This window comes from Xenopus laevis, chromosome 1L (assembly GCF_017654675.1).
Source record: "Xenopus laevis strain J_2021 chromosome 1L, Xenopus_laevis_v10.1, whole genome shotgun sequence".
NCBI lineage: Eukaryota > Metazoa > Chordata > Amphibia > Anura > Pipidae > Xenopus > Xenopus laevis.
Genome location: NC_054371.1, coordinates 200,762,999 through 200,780,786, shown reverse-complemented (window position 1 = coordinate 200,780,786; position 17,788 = coordinate 200,762,999). Strand labels below are relative to the sequence as shown.

Genomic DNA, 17,788 nt, shown 5'->3' with positions numbered 1-17,788 from the left:
TTGCAGTTTCTAGCAAAGCAGCTTTATACCCAGTCCTTGATCCAGATGTAGAATAGCTGAGCTGTTGGGTTGGTGGTGCCTTAAAGTGTAAAATGTGGTTGCTAATCACAATGTTTCTTACACATGAAACATAACTTTCCCAGAATTTGGTTGCTGTTGCAGATGCCCTATAAACAGGTGTTCATAACAACTCGCACGTGACGTGGACACAAAGTCTGATTTGGTTAAATCCCAAGCAAGGAGCAGCATACCTCCCAACTGTCCCTTTTTTGGAGGGACAGTCCCTCTTTTGACAGCTCAACCCGAAGTCCCTCATTTGTACTGGAAAGTCCCTCTTTTCTCTGCACTGAACAGCCAGAAAAAGAAACAAAGTTTCTCACTTAATTGGCTTTTAGCAGAGAGCCCAGAACAGCTAACAGGTGCAAATAAGATACTTTGTAACAGTTTTGAGACACAAAAACACAGTTTAGATAAGGAGAAATATTTTCAAACTTTCATAACCTGCCAAATTTTTTAAAACAAACATGGTAATTAGGGGGTGTAGCCACAGAAAGGGGTGTGGTCAAAAAATTGCTGCACTACGTGCGGGAAAAAAATTTTGTCCCTCTTTTTACTTCCAAAATGTTGGGAGGTATGGAGCAGCACCTATTTTACTAAAAACTGTATCCTCCATTTATTATCTGCGTATTTACTTTATGTATGGTTATTATATATGGGTGCTTCCCTGACACCCTGAGCAGTGGTGCTAAAAAAAAAAAAAAAAAAAATATTTATATATATATTTATATATATTTATTTATATATATATATATATATATATATATATATATATATATATATATATATATATATATATATATATCTATATCTATATCTATAGATATATCTATCTATATCTATCTATTTATATCTATCTAGCAGGGGCCCTGTGGATTTAGCAGATCCCCCCTCACCAGTCCACCAGGAGAGCTTCCTATTGTTACACCATTGACCCCAAGGTTGCCATGCTGTAGGGGTCATCTCGGATAGCAATCCCATCAGCAGAACAATTATATTAACCCTTTAAATGCTGCATGCCAACAGTAATGTCTCTCCCCTGTAGGCTTACTTGCAATAACAGGGTTAATCAGTTCTGCAGAATCCAAGCTGAAGTGGGGCTTAACAGACTCACCCAAACTGCCTAACTTTTGAACATTTCAGGTGCATTCAGGTACATAGCGTTGTACACCACTGAGCAGAAAGCATGTCCCTAATGTAATATACTTGTTATGGAGGGGCCCAAAAAGTAGTAGATCTTGCACAACATAAATACACAAAGATACTAAAGTCTGAATGAAAATACATTAATGGAAAATTCAACATAGTACTAACATATCTACTCCCTAACTGTACAAAAAGTCGATCACATGCAAGGGTAATGCTTGAACTAAGCAAGTAGGGGAATAATCTGCTGGGCAAAATATTACAGTGAATTTGATGGTGGATACATTTGCTTGCCGGAATTATAGTAGCAATACTGAACAGCATTCATCATACTTGGTTTGTTACAATATCAATTTTATATATATTTATGTTCAGTTTGGACTTATATCAGGTTCCATATCAATTCCCCCCTACCAATAAGTAGAACATTCATCACAAGTAACATTGATTAGAAGTGCAGCCCTGGGTTGCCATAACTTAGCCTGAAAGGTTAATAACAGATTTACTGGTGTATTATTGCCCCGTAACCTTGGAGACATTTAATGGTGTCTGTACTGCTGAGATAACAATATTCTTGCTTGATGGCACAGCTGCCTGAATCTCACGTTTCTTTATAACCATTTAGATCAGGGTCATCCTAAGTGAGGAGACCCAGGCAAACAGGCCTGGGGCCATTATTCATAACTCGAAAAGCCATAATTTATGGTTTTCCTAGTGTTGCTAGTATATGCCTGGTGTTGGCAGTTGGATATTTGTCCTTCAACTAAAGGGTCAGAGTTTGGGCTACTCTGATTTTATGTGATCACCTAACTTTACTGTATGTATGTGGTGTCCATTCCCAGAGACTATTATCCCACTGTTACTATAGACACCATCTCTCCCTACTATACCTGCTATCCCACAGCCACAGTCCCTTCCCAGAGACTATTATCCCACTGTTACTATAGACACATCTCTCCCTACTATACCTGCTATCCCACAGTCACACTCCCTTCCCAGAGACTATTATCCCACTGTTACTATAGACACCATCTCTGCCTACTATACCTGCTATCCCACAGCCACACTCCCTTCCCAGAGACTATTATCCCACTGTTACTATAGACACCATCTCTCCCTACTATACCTGCTATCCCACAGTCACACTCCCTTCCCAGAGACTATTATCCCACTGTTACTATAGGCACCATCTCTCCCTACTATACCTGCTATCCCACAGTCACACTCCCTTCCCAGAGACTATTATCCCACTGTTACTATAGGCACCATCTCTCCCTACTATACCTGCTATCTCACAGTCACACTCCCTTCCCAGAGACTATTATCCACTGTTACTATAGGCACCATCTCTCCCTACTATACCTGCTATCACACAGTCACACTCCCTTCCCAGAGACTTTTATCCCACTCCTACTATAGACACCATCTCTCCCTACTATACCTGCTATCACACAGTCCCTTCCAAGAGACTATTATCCCACTGCTACTATAGGCACCATCTCTCCCTACTATACCTGCTATCCCACAGTCACACTCCCTTCCCAAAGACTATTATCCCACTGTTACTATAGACACCATCTCTCCCTACTATACCTGCTATCCCACACTCCCTTCCCAGAGACTATTATCCCCACTGCTACTATAGGCACCATCTACAATCCTTTCCCACAGGTTATTATCCCCACTGTAATCCTAGTTATCCCATTGCTAAATCCTTGCATACAAACAAGAGCCCAAACAATTGAACATTGAAAAGGGAAATACCTTATCCATAATATTTAAGTCTTTCAGCTGCAGATCTTTAATAAGATAGTCCACAATGTCATTCTTATCGTTCTGAGCCGCAAAATGCAAGACATTCATTCCATCCTAAAATGAAAAAATGCTTGGAATTAAAAACTAGGCCAACATAGATGTGATGAAATCCATAAGCCACAATGGAAGTTATATGTGCTCCCTAGAATAGACTTATTTACCTGCATCATTGCACATTTGTACCTGCTCAAACCCACAACTAGATTCATCCTCAAGCTGCTTTATGCTTTTATGGCTGCCTCAAACCAGAAAGGACAGTATAATAATTTGAAATATCTGCCATAGGAATATCTGGAGCAGGATATAAACCCCCACTTAAATGGGTGGTTCACCTTGAAGTTAACTTTTAGTATGTTATAGAATGGCCAATTTTTTTTTTCTTTTGTAACTTACAATTTTTATTATTTTTCAAAGTGTGCATAGACAAAGAAAAAGGAATGCACTTTTCCAGAAACAGGTTCAGATCACTAAATTGTGGTGTGATACACATTTCTGTTACTTTTACAGCTTCTTCCATAATCATTCATACACAGATTCAGCAATTCAATAGAGAATGTATTTATGCTCAGTTAAACCGAGAAACAATAACTCGAACAGCACAAAAAGAACAAAACCAATTCTTTTCCAATGAACAATGCATTATTAAAGACAGGACCCATAATAATTTACCCATCCGCAAACAGCATGCCTAGGTCTGGGTTTTCATGCAATTTCTTTACAGCACTGCACAATATTTAGGGAGAAAGGATTTCAAAGGGAAACTAACCTGATTTGTAGCCTTTTGGCTGACCCCTGATTTAATTAGCATTTGCAATATAGTCAGATCTGCAGACCATGCCGCCAGGTGAAGAACAGTCAGGCCATGCTATAAAATAGAAATCAGACAGAGAAAGGGATTATTTATCTAAATCACTGCTAAACACTGGGCAAATTACAAACATTCCTCCCCTTGCAGCAAAAGAAGTTCGATGGCAGTAAAGAACACTGTGCACGACAAGTATGGGATCCATTATCCAGACCAGTGATGCAGAGAGCAACACACATATGAAAATAGACCAAACATGTTAAAATACATGGTAGGTTTTGTCTGAGATCTCCAAACCTAAAAAATTATATTTTTTGAAACCCCAGCCTTCCCATAACCCAAAATAAATATACCTTATCTGCAATATCTACTCGCGCTTTGTGGCCCAGGAGAAAGGACACAGCCTGCATATGATTTCCTGCTACAGCAAAGTGAAGCGCCGTCCTGTTGAGCTGAGGAAAAAGGTCGGAAATTAGGGCCATGCATCTGCTGCATAATGCAAATAAATCCATACATACAATATAAATACAGCTTTACAGGGAAACAGTCGTAATAAATGCGCACAGTTACAACCATTCATGGTTAATCTCTTCTAGGGTTGCCACCTTTTCTGGAAAAAAATACCGGCCTTCCTATAGATTCATCTTTTTTCCCTATTAATAACATTTGAGTTAAAGGCGAAAGTGTAGGTTGCACTGTGCAGAGAAAATGCCTTCTTTGCATAATATGTTGATACATATTGGTGGAACCTCCCATACTTCTTGCCTCAGGTCGAGGAACTTCAAATGCAATATCTTCTTTTGTCCCCCATGCAGGAATCCCTTACACCTGTAATGTTGGTGGTAGCTGCTCCCTGATAGACCACAAGTTATGTTCCAGGTGATGCCAATGCTCCAGCCCCTCCATATACATTACAGCTGAATGCACACAGAGAGAAGTGCAACAAACTTTTTCTCAGGAAAGTTATTTTTAAGAGAAAAAAAATCTACTAGGGCTTATTTAGCCTAGATGAAGCAGGCAGCATCAGCATGTATTATACATGGCACTTTTCAGGAATAGAGGTTTTACTGCCCAAAAAAAGCAGGCTGACAATGGCTTCTGCACATCTAAAGGCACGTGGTAATAAAAAGCCAATATACACACAAGGAACATTCTGGCCCCACAGTTTCAAAACATCTGGCTGAAAGTAAGATAAAATGCAGCATAAGTCATGTATGAATAACACATTCTATAAATAGATAATAATGCAAATGTACATACTTGTCATGGTCTGCCTTCTTATCCCTGCTTTTACCTGAAGAAGTTGGGAAAATAGCCTCTGGGAAGGGACTGTGGGTTAGCAGGTATAAAAGGGAGAGATGGTGCCTATAGTAAAATTGGGATAATAGTCTCTGGGAAGGGACTGTGGCTATGGGATAGCAGGTATAGTAGGGAGAGATGGTGCCTATAGTAACAGTGGATAATAGTCTACTGCAGTGATCCCCAACCAGTAGCTCGTGAGCAACATGTTGCTCTCCAACCCCTTGGATATTGCTCCCAGTGGCCTCAAAGCAGGAGCTTATTTTTGAATTCCAGCTTTGGAGGCAAGTTTTAGTTGTATAAAAACAGGTGTTTTGCCTAACAGAGCCTCAATGTCGCTTGACAATCCACATAGGCGCTACCAAATGGCCAATCACAGCACTTATTTGGCATCTAGGAACATTTTTTATGCTAGTGTTGCTCCCCAACTCATTTTACTTCTGAATGTTGCTCATGGATTCTAAAGGTTGGGGATCCCTGGTCTACTGTATGTGAAGGGACTGTGACTGTGGGATAGCAGGTATAGTAGGGAGAGATGGTGCCTATAGTAACAGTGGATATTAGTCTCTGGGAAGGGAGTGTGACTGTGGGATAGCAGGTATAGTAGGGAGAGATGGTGTCTATAGTAACAGTGGGATAATAGTCTATGTGAAGGGACTGAGGCTGTGGGATAGCAGGTATAGTAGGGAGAGATGGTGCCTATAGTAACAGTGGGATAATAGTCTATAGGAAGGGAGTGTGGCTGTAGGATAGCAGGTATAGTAGGGAGAGATGGTGTCTATAGTAGCAGTGGGATAATAGTCTATGTGAAGGGACTGTGGCTGTGGGATAGCAGGTATAATAGGGAGAGGTGGTGCCTATAGTAACAGTGGGATAATAGTCTACTGTATGTGAAGGGACTGTGACTGTGGGATAGCAGGTATAGTAGGGAGAGATGGTGCCTATAGTAACAGTGGGATAATAGTCTCTTGGAAGGGAGTGTGACTGTGGGATAGCAGGTATAGTAGGGAGAGATGGTGCCTATAGTAGCAGTGAGATAACAGTCTCTTGGAAATGAAAATGGCTGTGGGATAAGGTATAGCAGGGAGAGATAATGGATAATGTGGTAACAGCCCTTCAGTTTTTGAGGTTCTGCTGCAGGATGACAGGGGGTGTAGGAGTTGCAGTTGAACAACTAACTACACCTCCCACTTTCTCCTGATAGTTCAAAGCTATTGTGAAGGGTTGGCTGCTGCTGTTAAGCTCCAACTTTAGGGCAGCTGGTTTAACTTGGTTTATTGCCATTCAGCTTGGGTTCCCTTGTCTGGGTCTCTTCCCTAACTCCAGTCCTAATCCTACTCAGACCTCTTCCTTTCCACTTACTACTACTCCCTGCTCATTACTTAAAGCCCAAGAATATTTTATTGTATCATACCTACCCATCAATTGTGGGAAAGGGACAGATTTATTATCAACACTGAATATTTAATCCTGATGTGCCTCTGCTTTCTAAAGTATGGTTTAGTGTTTACATCATACACAGCACATGGGATTCAATACTCTCACGGTATCACACACAATATATGCTACCTGTATTTATGAATCTTCCAGCATTAATCACAGTACACAGGATTTAATACTTTCCAGGATCACACACACAATACATGGGATTTAATACTCTCAGAGCACTGTACATAACATTACTCTCCCAGTACATAGAATTTAGCATTCTCCAAGTAAATAGGAACAGTATTACATACACAAAGTTTGTACTCACATTATTCTTAGCGTTAATGTTGGTTTTTTGATCCAGTAGCTGAGTCATGGCTAGCACATCATTCTTCTTAGCAGCTTCATGAAAAGCCATTTCTTTATGTAGCACTGCAACACAGATTTACAGGTTAACAGGCAAAGGGTGCTTATTCTCATCAATAAATCAGTAGAGCTGTGCTCTTAGTAACGTATACTATGAGTAGGCCAAGGTTTGTCCCAAGCCCGTTGTTAAATAGATTCCTCCAGGACCCAGGGTGCAGTCGTGGCACTGCAACCCAGAGCAATGAATTGAAATAAGTTAGCTACAATCAGGGAAATCAAATGTCAGAAGTAGATTAGGACAGATTGAATGGCAGATGCAGTCTCTGGAAATCAGACAATAAGACAAAAATGCAAAGAACATCACACCCTGGAACCCAAGAACTCCGCAGGACCCTGCACAGGAAGAAATCTTGCTGCAGACACACCCGTGAGAACACACAGGTTTTACTTTAACTTTGTGTTTACTATTCACATTAGGTCAGTTTCCTGTTTCCAAATATCCTGTAAAGCTTGTTTAGCCATTTTGATTATGGTTATGGGTGAGAGCATTCGTCTTGGGGCTTAAATTTCACTGCCACATGTGCAAAGCTACCAAAATCTTAAGGTCTGGGATTTATGGCAAACGTGTCAGGCCATACAAGTCATGGTTCTGGAATCTCTTACAGTCTATGAGAACATTTGGGGGGATATCTGTGCTGCAGGTTGTGCCATCTAACCTCCCTGTTTTATGTCAGTCTTCTAGCAAATCCCCCACTGGTTCTTGTTAGGGGCTTATAACACCATAGGGGGACTATGGGAATTGATATTTGGACCAGAGATCAGGGACTACATCAGATCATGCATGGTGACAAAGTGGCATCAATGACAGCTTAATATTAATAGTGATGAGTGAATCTGACCAGTTTCGCTTCTCCAAGAATTCTCAAAACTGCAAAAAATTCTCCAAATTCATTGAAGTCAATGGGAGGTTTTTTGCGCTTGACATTTTTCAAACCACGCAACTTTTTACTATATATTAGCGTTTATTGGCCTTTTTGTTCACAGCAAAATGCACAAAGATGGCTAAATAGCAGATAACTAGCTAGCTGATAAGTCTGTGTATTGAGCCAAAAACCATTAGTCTGACGTTCATATCTATCGGTCCATGTAAGACCAAAGTCTTGGGGATATGTTTAGGTTAGAACTGTACTGCCCTTTCTCATTCTCACAGCTCTCACTAAAAAAAACCCTTACGAATATTTGTACAGAACCTCCTTTCTTCTAATTGGAATGGGTGCCCTTGTCAGCTGGTAAACTACTGGTAAATAAATCAGAGATTATTATATGATCCCCTTATATATTTATATACAGGGCCCGGGACTACAGTCTCAGGACCCCCCTCTGGACCCCCCTGCCAGGGGCGTAACTATAGAGGAAGCTGACCCTGCGGTTGCAGGGGGGCCCAGGAGTGTAGGGGGCCCAGTAAGACCCTAATTATTTAGCAATTTTAATATATCTTGGTAAAATAGGCCAACTTATAAATATTTTGGGGCCCTAAATTGAATTTGCTATGGGGCCCAGTAACAACTAGTTACGCCACTGCCCCCTGCACAGCGCCATGCATGTAATCTCGCACAATGTGTTTTTGCCAGGACCGCCTGAAGAATAGAGGTTGTGGGAAGAAGAAGAGAAGCAGCACAGGGTGTGGATCTGGGCCAGTGGGGCCCACTGAAATCTGCCCAGTTCTCCAGAAAAAAATGGTTTCCCATAATAAACACATTCTGTCTAATCCAAAATGGGTAAGTATATCTTACTACTCAGAGTTGCCATTCTTGTCTAAAGTTATAACTTTTTATAAAAGAGTGAAATTTTCGAAAAAATGACATCTAAGCTTCCAGTCTACTGCATATTATCACCCAAATATAATTTGTTAACCAGATAAAGCACCCTAAATATGAACGCCTGGGGCCCACTGAATAGTTTGATGTCTAAAATGCAAACGTTTACCTAAGCATGTGGCATATAGGGGCCCTGAAATGAAGACACCCCATATGATCTATTATTTATGTCATTTTGGCTACTGCAAAATAAACATTTAAACAGCATTTTATGAAGGGTAAAGCGAAGTTCACCATAAATACTCCAAAGTACCAAACCTCAAAGCCTTCCTAAATTTGGTGATTTTTCGGACATCTCCAAAATCAACTCAAACCTTCCACTATGCAGCATCTTATCTTCCACATTTCATTAGGTAACCAGATAGAACACCCTTAATATGAATGCCATTGGTCTGATGAACAGTTTGATACCCAATGTACATAGATTTGTCAAAGTACATGGCATGTTAAGACCCCAAAATCTACTTTGTGCATACTTATTTAATGACACATTTACCCTAATTTATAAACACTGCCAGTTTTAAGCATTGTAAAAACCAAAAAAAAAAGTATGGTGACCGCTGAAAACCATATTTTTGGAAATAGATGGGTAAATATATTTTTCTACTCCAAGCTACCAAACTGAAATACTTTCCGAAAGTTAATGGTTTTTATGACATTTCTGAAAATATTGCAGTTTGCCCTTTTTTATCTCCCAATTCTTACATAAAATGTTACACCTCCCTAAATATAAACACCATGGGTCTACTGAACAGTTTGATGTCCAATATGCATAGATACGTATACTGAAGCAGGTGGGCATATTCGGACCCCAAATGTAAATAGTGCATATGAATTGTCTCTGCTGTCAATTCGCCTTCTTTGAACAAAGCCCCCTGACTGCTTATTTGTGTATGCATGTGTGTACAGCTCAAAACTGTATGTAAATGTGTGTGTATGTGAGTGTGCAAATAAATATGTGCAAAGAAAAAAGTTTAGTAAAATGTGCATTGTGTGTGTAAATGCAGGTACTGTATGCATGTGTAAATAAAAAAAAGGCCACGTACTGTTTGTGTGCAGGAGGATCCTTGGCAGCATTGAGGGTCACAGGATCTGCAGAGCCTACACAGCAGGAAGTGAGTGGGCGAGTGATGGGGGCTGGAAGATGTGTCCTTCAAGCAGGAGCTGGGACAATCCTGGTAAGGAGTCGGTTTTTGCGACGATCATGTCGTAGGACTGATGTGGCGGCCCCCTTAGCTCATTGCCTTGGGGGCCCATGTGACTCACTGGAAGCCCTTTTCTGCAGAGCATGTAGGTAGGATGTGCTTGGCAGTTAGAGCATTTTCCTGCAAGCATGTAGTACCTACGTATTTGGCAGGTAAAGGGTTAATCTCCCTAAACTCCCACTGCCTTCTTAGCATTGCTCCTAGCACCAGTAATATCTCAGAGATAATTACCGTGGAAGTCTTCGCCATAAACTGTTTATCTAGTTTTTAAAAATAATTCTCGAGGACTTCACTCCACCACTTCCTCTAATGTTGTCCTTGTACCTGCGTGTACCAATCCAGCTGGGTCTTCCCCAGCCCCTCCCAATAACCTGGCCACTCCTTCCCCCACATGACGACCCCTAGCACCAGGCAAGCAGCAGACTGTTCAGCACGATTAGATTACCCTGTCCCCCTTTGTAATTACTGAATCCCTATAATTAAATTCTGCCCTTGCACTCCCTCCCCCCCACCTGTATTAGAGATGCTGCCCCCCTCCGGGTACTCAGAGTCCACCTGCTCTATACACGCCAGTTCAGAATTGTCCTCCCCAGCATTCACCAAAATGGTGAACCTGTTGCTTTAGACTAGTTGTGATCCAGCCCCCCTACCCTTCCCAACTTTCCCTCTTAACTGTAACAAACCTATCTCCCTGATTCAGGGTCAGACTGCTGTCTCAGGGGCCCCCTTTCCGCAAAGCCCCTCTGGGCCCCCTAACACAACCCCCATCCAGTCACCCCCCCCCCCCCAACATGTACATTGTTCTTGTCTCAACCAAAGAGGGAGATTGGGGGCAGCAACAAATAGATTTGGGCAGGAAGCGGCTCTGGGCTGGCAGGGCCCATATAAGCCCACTGAGTTTTTCCAGTGTGGAACATGACCCTGTCCTCATTAGCCATCACTGCTTCTCCACCCCCCCCCCCCCCCTACATTGGCCCCAGCCAGTGGTGTCTCTGTGAGTCTCCTTTCCTCCCCCACATTTGCCGCCACCCTCAGTGCTGCAAGTTCCCCCTTAGAGTCTGCAGTTCAGATTCAAAGATAAAAACTCACCTGCATCTCTCACATGTAAATACTGCATGGGACTGCTGCCCCAACACCACATACATGTGACACACACTGAGTAATACCAGCAAACCCAGCAGCATTCATATTTACACTGGCTACTAACAGTCTCCCAAGTGCAATTCCTCAAAAATGCCTTTTTGTTTTTCAATTTTACTAAACACTTAATTCACACTCAACACTCACGGTGCCATCTGTACCTTATTGATGTTCAAACCAAAGAGCACAAAGCCTAATGAGATTTTACCTGATTAACACCACCCCCTTAATTAGTAGGTAGAGGGAAAGAGGAAGAAAAATGGTCAGTCTCTTCAACACACAGCAGTCAGTTATTTGCACTCACTCCCTCCTTGCACCCAGCACTCCCAGCATGCACAGCAAACACCAGCTCCTTTCGTTTTACGATGCCTGCTAAGCACTTAAATCACATGCAACACTCGCTTAGCAGCCGCCACACTCGCTGTGAAGTCTGTAAGTGATTGAGTTTCAAACCTCAATAAGTTACAGGGAATGTAATAAAAGTCGGCAACGGGGAAAATATTTGTAATGTGATAATGTATGAGTCTGCATGACCAAATTTTCCTTCGCGAACACAAAAAATGTTTAGCGACCACTTCTGACAGTGGAAGAAAGATTGAGAAATTTATAGCCAGCGCACAGTGTATGTACTAAAGCTTCTTACTGAAAAAGTGGTTATTGTTCACCTTCCAAACACTTTTTTCAGATTGTTCACTTTCAATTGCTTTTTACATATTATTTTTTACCATTTCCCAAATCTAAGTTTAACATTTAAGGTTCCTGACTCTGGTGTTTCAGTCTGGCAGCTCAGGAATTCAGATGCAGATTCTAAACTATTACAATTTTGCAACATTTAACTTTTAGTATGATGTAGAGAGTGATATTCTGAGACAATTTGCAATTGGTTTTCTTTTTTTTATTACTTGTGGTTTTTGAGCTATTAAGCTTTTTATTCAGCAGCTCTCCAGTTTTCAGTTTCAGCAATCTGGTTGCTAGGGTCCAAATTATCCCAGTAACCATGCATTGATTTGAATAAGTGACTGGAATATGAATAGGAGAGGCCTGAGTAGAAAGGTGAGTAAAAAAATAGCAATAACAATACATTTGTAGCCTTGCAAAGCATTTACTCTTTAGATAGGGGCAGTGTCCCCCCATTTGAAAGCTGGAAAAAGTCAGAAGAAAAAGGCAAATAATAAAAAGAATCAGCCATTCAACAACATGCTAAAAGTTAATTTAAAGGTGAACCACCCCTTTAAAAGTGTGCAATAGGCAATTTGCCATTTGCCTATGTCTTATGAAGAATATTTAATTGTGAAATGCAAACTTTTATTTGTGCAATGTATTTCTCTTTGGGACTTTAATTACATTTAAATGAATACAGAAAGAAATCTAACCCACACTGTGGTGTTGCCCAACTGCTAGAAGCGATAAAAAGCCATTATTTGTACACAAAAAGGAGAGAGTGCCAGCGCACAGTCTGTCTTTAAAAATAATTATTACAAAAAAAATGAGGTGTTAGTACCACACTTTGGCCAAAATATGTAAGCTCACGTGTCATGTCAAGGCCCCTCATTTAAAGGGGTTTTTCATCTTTGATTTAATTTTTAGTATGACTTAGATTATTCTGAGATAATTTGCCTTTGGTTTAAATTTTTAATTTGTGTTTTCTGACACAGCTCTCCAATTCTCAGCAATCTGGTTGCTAGGGTTCAAATTCTCCCAGCAACCATGCAATGATTTGAATAAGAGACTGGAATATGAATAGGAGAGGGCTAGACTCTAGTGATGTGCAGGTCGGGATTTCCCCGACCCTAACCTGCCCTCCCTTAGCCTGCGCCGCCTGCATCCGCGCTTCCGGGTTGCTTTAATAGACCCGCGCCGCCCCCCGCCGATAAAGTCACAATAATAATTACAAATCACGGTGGGCCTCACTATACCTGACTTACTTGAAGCTGTCCTGTAAGGCTATAGCATTTATCACATCTATGTAATTAGATATCATCTTTAACATTTTACTTTATGTGGGGTATATTTAAACAGACAGGAACCCTGTTCATCCAGAAAGATGGGTCAGTAATGTCATTTACAGGCTTGGAGAAGGGAGTCCTAACTTGGGGCTTTTGAGCAAGCTAATAATGGACCTGTAAGCTTCTTCTGAGGCACTGAAGTCTGGCTGTAAATGCCAAAATTTTATATATGAAATCTCTCTCTGGGGTAAGTGCATTCTTGGGTGGCTGTGTGGAATTCCTTGCCTTCACATACTGAATAAACATCAGCCACCTGATCATAGTGCGGGTCTCTCTACCTCTAAGTACCAAGATAATATGTGCCCAAACAACACATTCCTTATAAATGCTGTGAAGTTTCACAATGAACAACTGAAAACATTTAAAATAACAGCACAGTTCTTGGTAAACAAGGATAGTCCTCACAGTGTGTTAGTGTACTCACACAGCTTTACATGGCTTTTCTAGGCTACATGGCTTTCTTTTGTAGCAGTTTGGGTGCAGTTTATTGGTTAGGTTTCCAAAGTGGAATTATTAGTCATTTTACAGATGTGCTCTGGTCAGAATCTTATTGCTGTAGAAGACCATCCTAATCACATCTAAACTGGGGCACTAAAGAAAATTGGGTTAAAACAACAATAGGAGCAGGGACAGTCATATTAGCTGCAGCATCATATGGCCTTGGACCCCCCTATCTCAGCTTTCATGCCTTTTGTCAGATAGGGTACAGCAGAGGTGGAGGTTGAAGTCATCTCTGGCAGTGCCATAATATGCAATAATATAGAGACCCCACCAAAAGGTAAGACACACATACACTTGAATAACTGGGAGAGAAGAGTGAGGTGGGCTCTAATTCTGTTAAAGTTAGGTGATGCTATTAGATCAGTGCAGCGATGATGGAAGAGCTCAATATAAAAAGGGCAAAGATTAGTCCTATATCCCTCCCAATGGTCTAACCACTATACCCAAATTAACTAACCTGCGAATTTTTGCCAGCGTCCGTTTCGCACTCATCACAACACTTCGTCAGACGCAAATGTGCTCAGACTACACCAATTCACTAATATGAGGCTTTTCGTCCCGGGAGCCGAATGCTGGCGACTTTTCGCTAGTGTTACTTCGGCAGTGCGAGCATTTCAAAGCGAAGATGCGCTAGCATTCATTTCTGCCTAGCCAAAATGTGCTCAGCTCAATTAGCTTAGGGCGGAAAATTTAAGGGAAACCTTAATAATAGAGTTAATATAATGCCCTGCGGGTGGCAACGCTGGCGAAAAGTCACTAGTGTTAGCCACTTCGCTCCTTAGTAAATCTGGCCCTTCAATTGTTTGTGATACTACTAGCAGGGCCATACACACTGGGTCATGCTTAAGGGCATTATTGCTTATTTCAATTTTAACATTATGAGAAAATTGGTGGCCAGGGCCCCTTAAACATCCATGCCTTCCCGAAGTCAGCAGCTCTCAGAAAGATGGGGGGCTCGGCTAATCAAGTAACTGTGGCGTGGCAGGGCCCCCCTTACCCTCGGGCCCCCTACAACTCTCCCCCCTGTCCCCCCCTGATGGCTGTCCTGTAACACGGCATAAACATAACTCATTGTAACCAATTAGTATGGCTGGCTGGGCATTTAGCCAGGACTTTTCTCCCCAGCAGAGCTTGCCTGCAGCTACACATATGATATAAAGAGACAATTATGCCACCATGAGTAATTTTGGTTCATATTTGTAATTGGTTCTCAGAGACCAAATTATAATTCTATTCTCTGCTACATCCAGTCTTTTGTACTTCTCCTGGAAGTGAGTTTGACATATCCAGTACCCTTTCTTCTAAGATCCAGGGCATGGACACAGAACAACATTATCTTTTGATGTGTATATTAAATTAATGTTATATTAACACAGAAGTCAAGCTTGACAAGAAAACACACAGGACACTATAAATTGCTCCTCTAACACCCTCTTGGTGATCTAAGCATAAGCAAAAACCATCCAAAAAAAAATTCAGTGGATGGAAAAAATATTCCATCCGAATTCCAGGATCTCTCCTGGGAACAGATCTTCCAATAGCAATAAAGCAATAAAGATTCCAGTAGCAGAGTTATGTCTAGGCTGGTAGAGATGTGCAGAACTACAACTAACTGCTATCGTCCAATATCTCAACACTGCTTCAAATGACCCTGACTTGCTCATAAGCCAAAAGGAGAAATATCTTGGGCACATCTTTCATTTAGTTAATGGCTGTCTAAAATAATAAGTTTTTTGAAAGTTAAATGTAACTTTACAGGTTTTGCTTCATATACACTTCTATAATTGTACTGTTCTGAGAAATAATAAAAGAACATGTGTTTAGAAATGCAAATAGGTCATTATGTAGCATGACTGTGGCATTGCTGGTGTGTTTAAAAACAGCTGTCTGCTCTGCATCCCTGGAACAAAGTTGCAAACTGCCTGTTTGACAGACCTGGAGAAGAATGGACTCCTGTTGCAAAAATCAGACCCAGATATCAGAATATAAACAAATTCTACATTTAATTGAAATGACACGTACACATATTTTTAAATACTGATGTATTTTGCTTTGAATTACATAGGTTTTTCTTAGGGATGTACCGAATCCACTATTTTGGATTCGGCCAATCCCCCGAATCCTTCGTGAAAGATTCGGCCGAATACCGAACCGAATCCTAATTTGCATATGCAAATTAGTGTGGGAAGGGGAAAACATCTTTTACTTCCATGTTTTGTGACAAAACGTCGCTCAATTTCCCTCCCCGCCCCTAATCTGCATATGCAAATTAGGATTCTAAGAATTAGAATCCTGGTGAAAAAAGGCAGAATCCTGGCCGAATTCCGAACCCAGCGCAGCCCTAGTTTTTCTGTGGCGATCCGTTTTAGTGGGCCCTATTTATGCGGATGCTACATACACAAGTTAAAACAGGTGCACACAAACATATACACTTACATATTTCATGGTGGTCTCCTGAGTCATTTTCAGGGACATTTTTATTGAGTACAGACTGTACCAGTCCAGTCACTGTATTCAGCATTTTCTGAGCATGGTTCTGGTTGCTTGGTTCTGCCTCCTCTGTGTCTGATCCCTGCTCTTCTTGCTGGGCTCTTGTTTTTTTTCTCACAACCATGTTTCATAGGCTGCCTTGTATTTTATGTACCAACAGAATCCTTCTTCTTTTATTCCCCTTATTGGCCCTTGCATGCCATATTATCCCCAGTCCTTTCTCACTCTCGGATGTTTTCTCCTGTGCTGGAAAACAAACCTGCTGCTGCTGCTCCTTGTTCAAATTTTGACACAAAGAGGGCTGGGTTGCATACCTGCCATTAATTATCACTGTCAGTCACAGGCACGCTGGTATTGTTGTAGCCTGGGAGTCCCATACAGGCACAAACAGCTCTAGGTGACTCACAAACATGTTCACTCCTTATGTGACGTAAAAACTGGTGTCCCCTTTGGGCGTATGCAGGTTAAATGGAAGCGAAAGGTGATAACACACAAATAGAATCTATACAGAAAAAAGAATAAAACCACACCTTGTTAATCTTGCAGATAACAGAAGGATATCTTAGGTAGCACATGGTCCATAAATAGGACAGCTAGTGTAAGGGGCAGATTTATTAAGGGTCGAATTGAAAATTTGAATTCGAATTTTGTTCATTTTTTTTTCATGATCAAAACTGTCAAATTCGATTAGTGAATTATCCAATTTCGATTTGAATTTTAAAAAAAATGTTTAATTAGATATTTATAAAACTCTGGCCCTTTAAAGGGAAATTCAACCCCACCAACTAATAAAAACCCCTACCCCCCACAGTCGTTTGGCGGGAAATGATATAGTTACATGGACGTTTATGTTTCAGCAAATACATTACACTACACAAGCCCAGGGAACCTTAATAAATAAAATAGAGTTGTTATAATGCCCTACACATGAGCCCAGTGTATAGTTTATGTTCCATATGTTAGAAAATGTATGGGGGAACCCGGTTACCCAAAAAAATTTTTTACGGACCTTTGCAGGCTATCACTCTGAAAAAAGGAAAAGACAACAGCGTTTTTTGGAAAATTTTGCACTAAACATTGAGGAAGTCCTATGCATTTCATTGCACTTCATCTGGCCTGAGCTGGTGAAGGCAAGTCTTGCGAATGAGGTAACGTTCAGTAAAATCCGCATCTTAGTGAATTTGCGGAGTTACGTCCGTTTTCCAGAGCGAAAATTCGCCTGGCGTTAGAGTGCGAAGCAACGCTAGCGTCTATCGCCTTCGCTAGCGAAGTGACACCTGTGCCCGTTAGGGAATCTGCGAAGTTCCGAAATGACTTCACGCTGGTGAGTTTTCATCACTTGGCTCTTTAGGGAATCTGCCCCTAACTCAAAGATGAACAACCCCTTTAATGGGTAATGAGAAAATGGCCATGTACCTAGAAAAAATTCAGTTTGGTGTTTCCACTATTATTGTATTTAGAAGCAACAGCTTCAGGCAGGCCACTTCCATGTGACCAGAAACAGACAAAAAGCCTATTCATTCCTGTATCAGGTCCCTTCAGAGATGTGATTATGTATCTACATCATAGGCTGAACCTGAATGAAGGGAACAATATAAATACACATGTATGGCCTCTTGCATGGTATTTATCAGTTCAGCCCATGAGCCAATC

The 17,788-nt window shown here is 41.2% G+C and overlaps 1 protein-coding gene across 4 annotated transcripts in view; it reads right to left on the bottom strand.

Annotated features, from left to right (window-relative positions):
- ankdd1b.L (ankyrin repeat and death domain containing 1B L homeolog) overlaps positions 1-16,514 on the bottom strand; it is a 39,850-nt gene extending 23,336 nt beyond the window's left edge. Inside the window, exons 1-5 of one of the 4 annotated variants that reach the window (XM_041568891.1) lie at positions 16,082-16,514; positions 6,879-6,982; positions 4,177-4,275; positions 3,785-3,883; positions 2,968-3,072 (exon numbers count right to left, since the gene is read on the bottom strand). In XM_041568891.1, coding sequence (XP_041424825.1) covers positions 2,968-3,072; positions 3,785-3,883; positions 4,177-4,275; positions 6,879-6,982; positions 16,082-16,259 — 585 coding nt within the window. In that variant the 5' untranslated portion in view covers positions 16,260-16,514. Of the gene's footprint in view, positions 1-2,967; positions 3,073-3,784; positions 3,884-4,176; positions 4,276-6,878; positions 6,983-9,839; positions 10,491-11,346; positions 11,501-16,081 lie in introns of those variants that run through there. The other 3 variants (XM_018265294.2, XM_018265307.2, XM_018265299.2) reach the window with 3 other exon arrangements.
- Between the last annotated feature and the right edge of the window lie 1,274 nt (positions 16,515-17,788).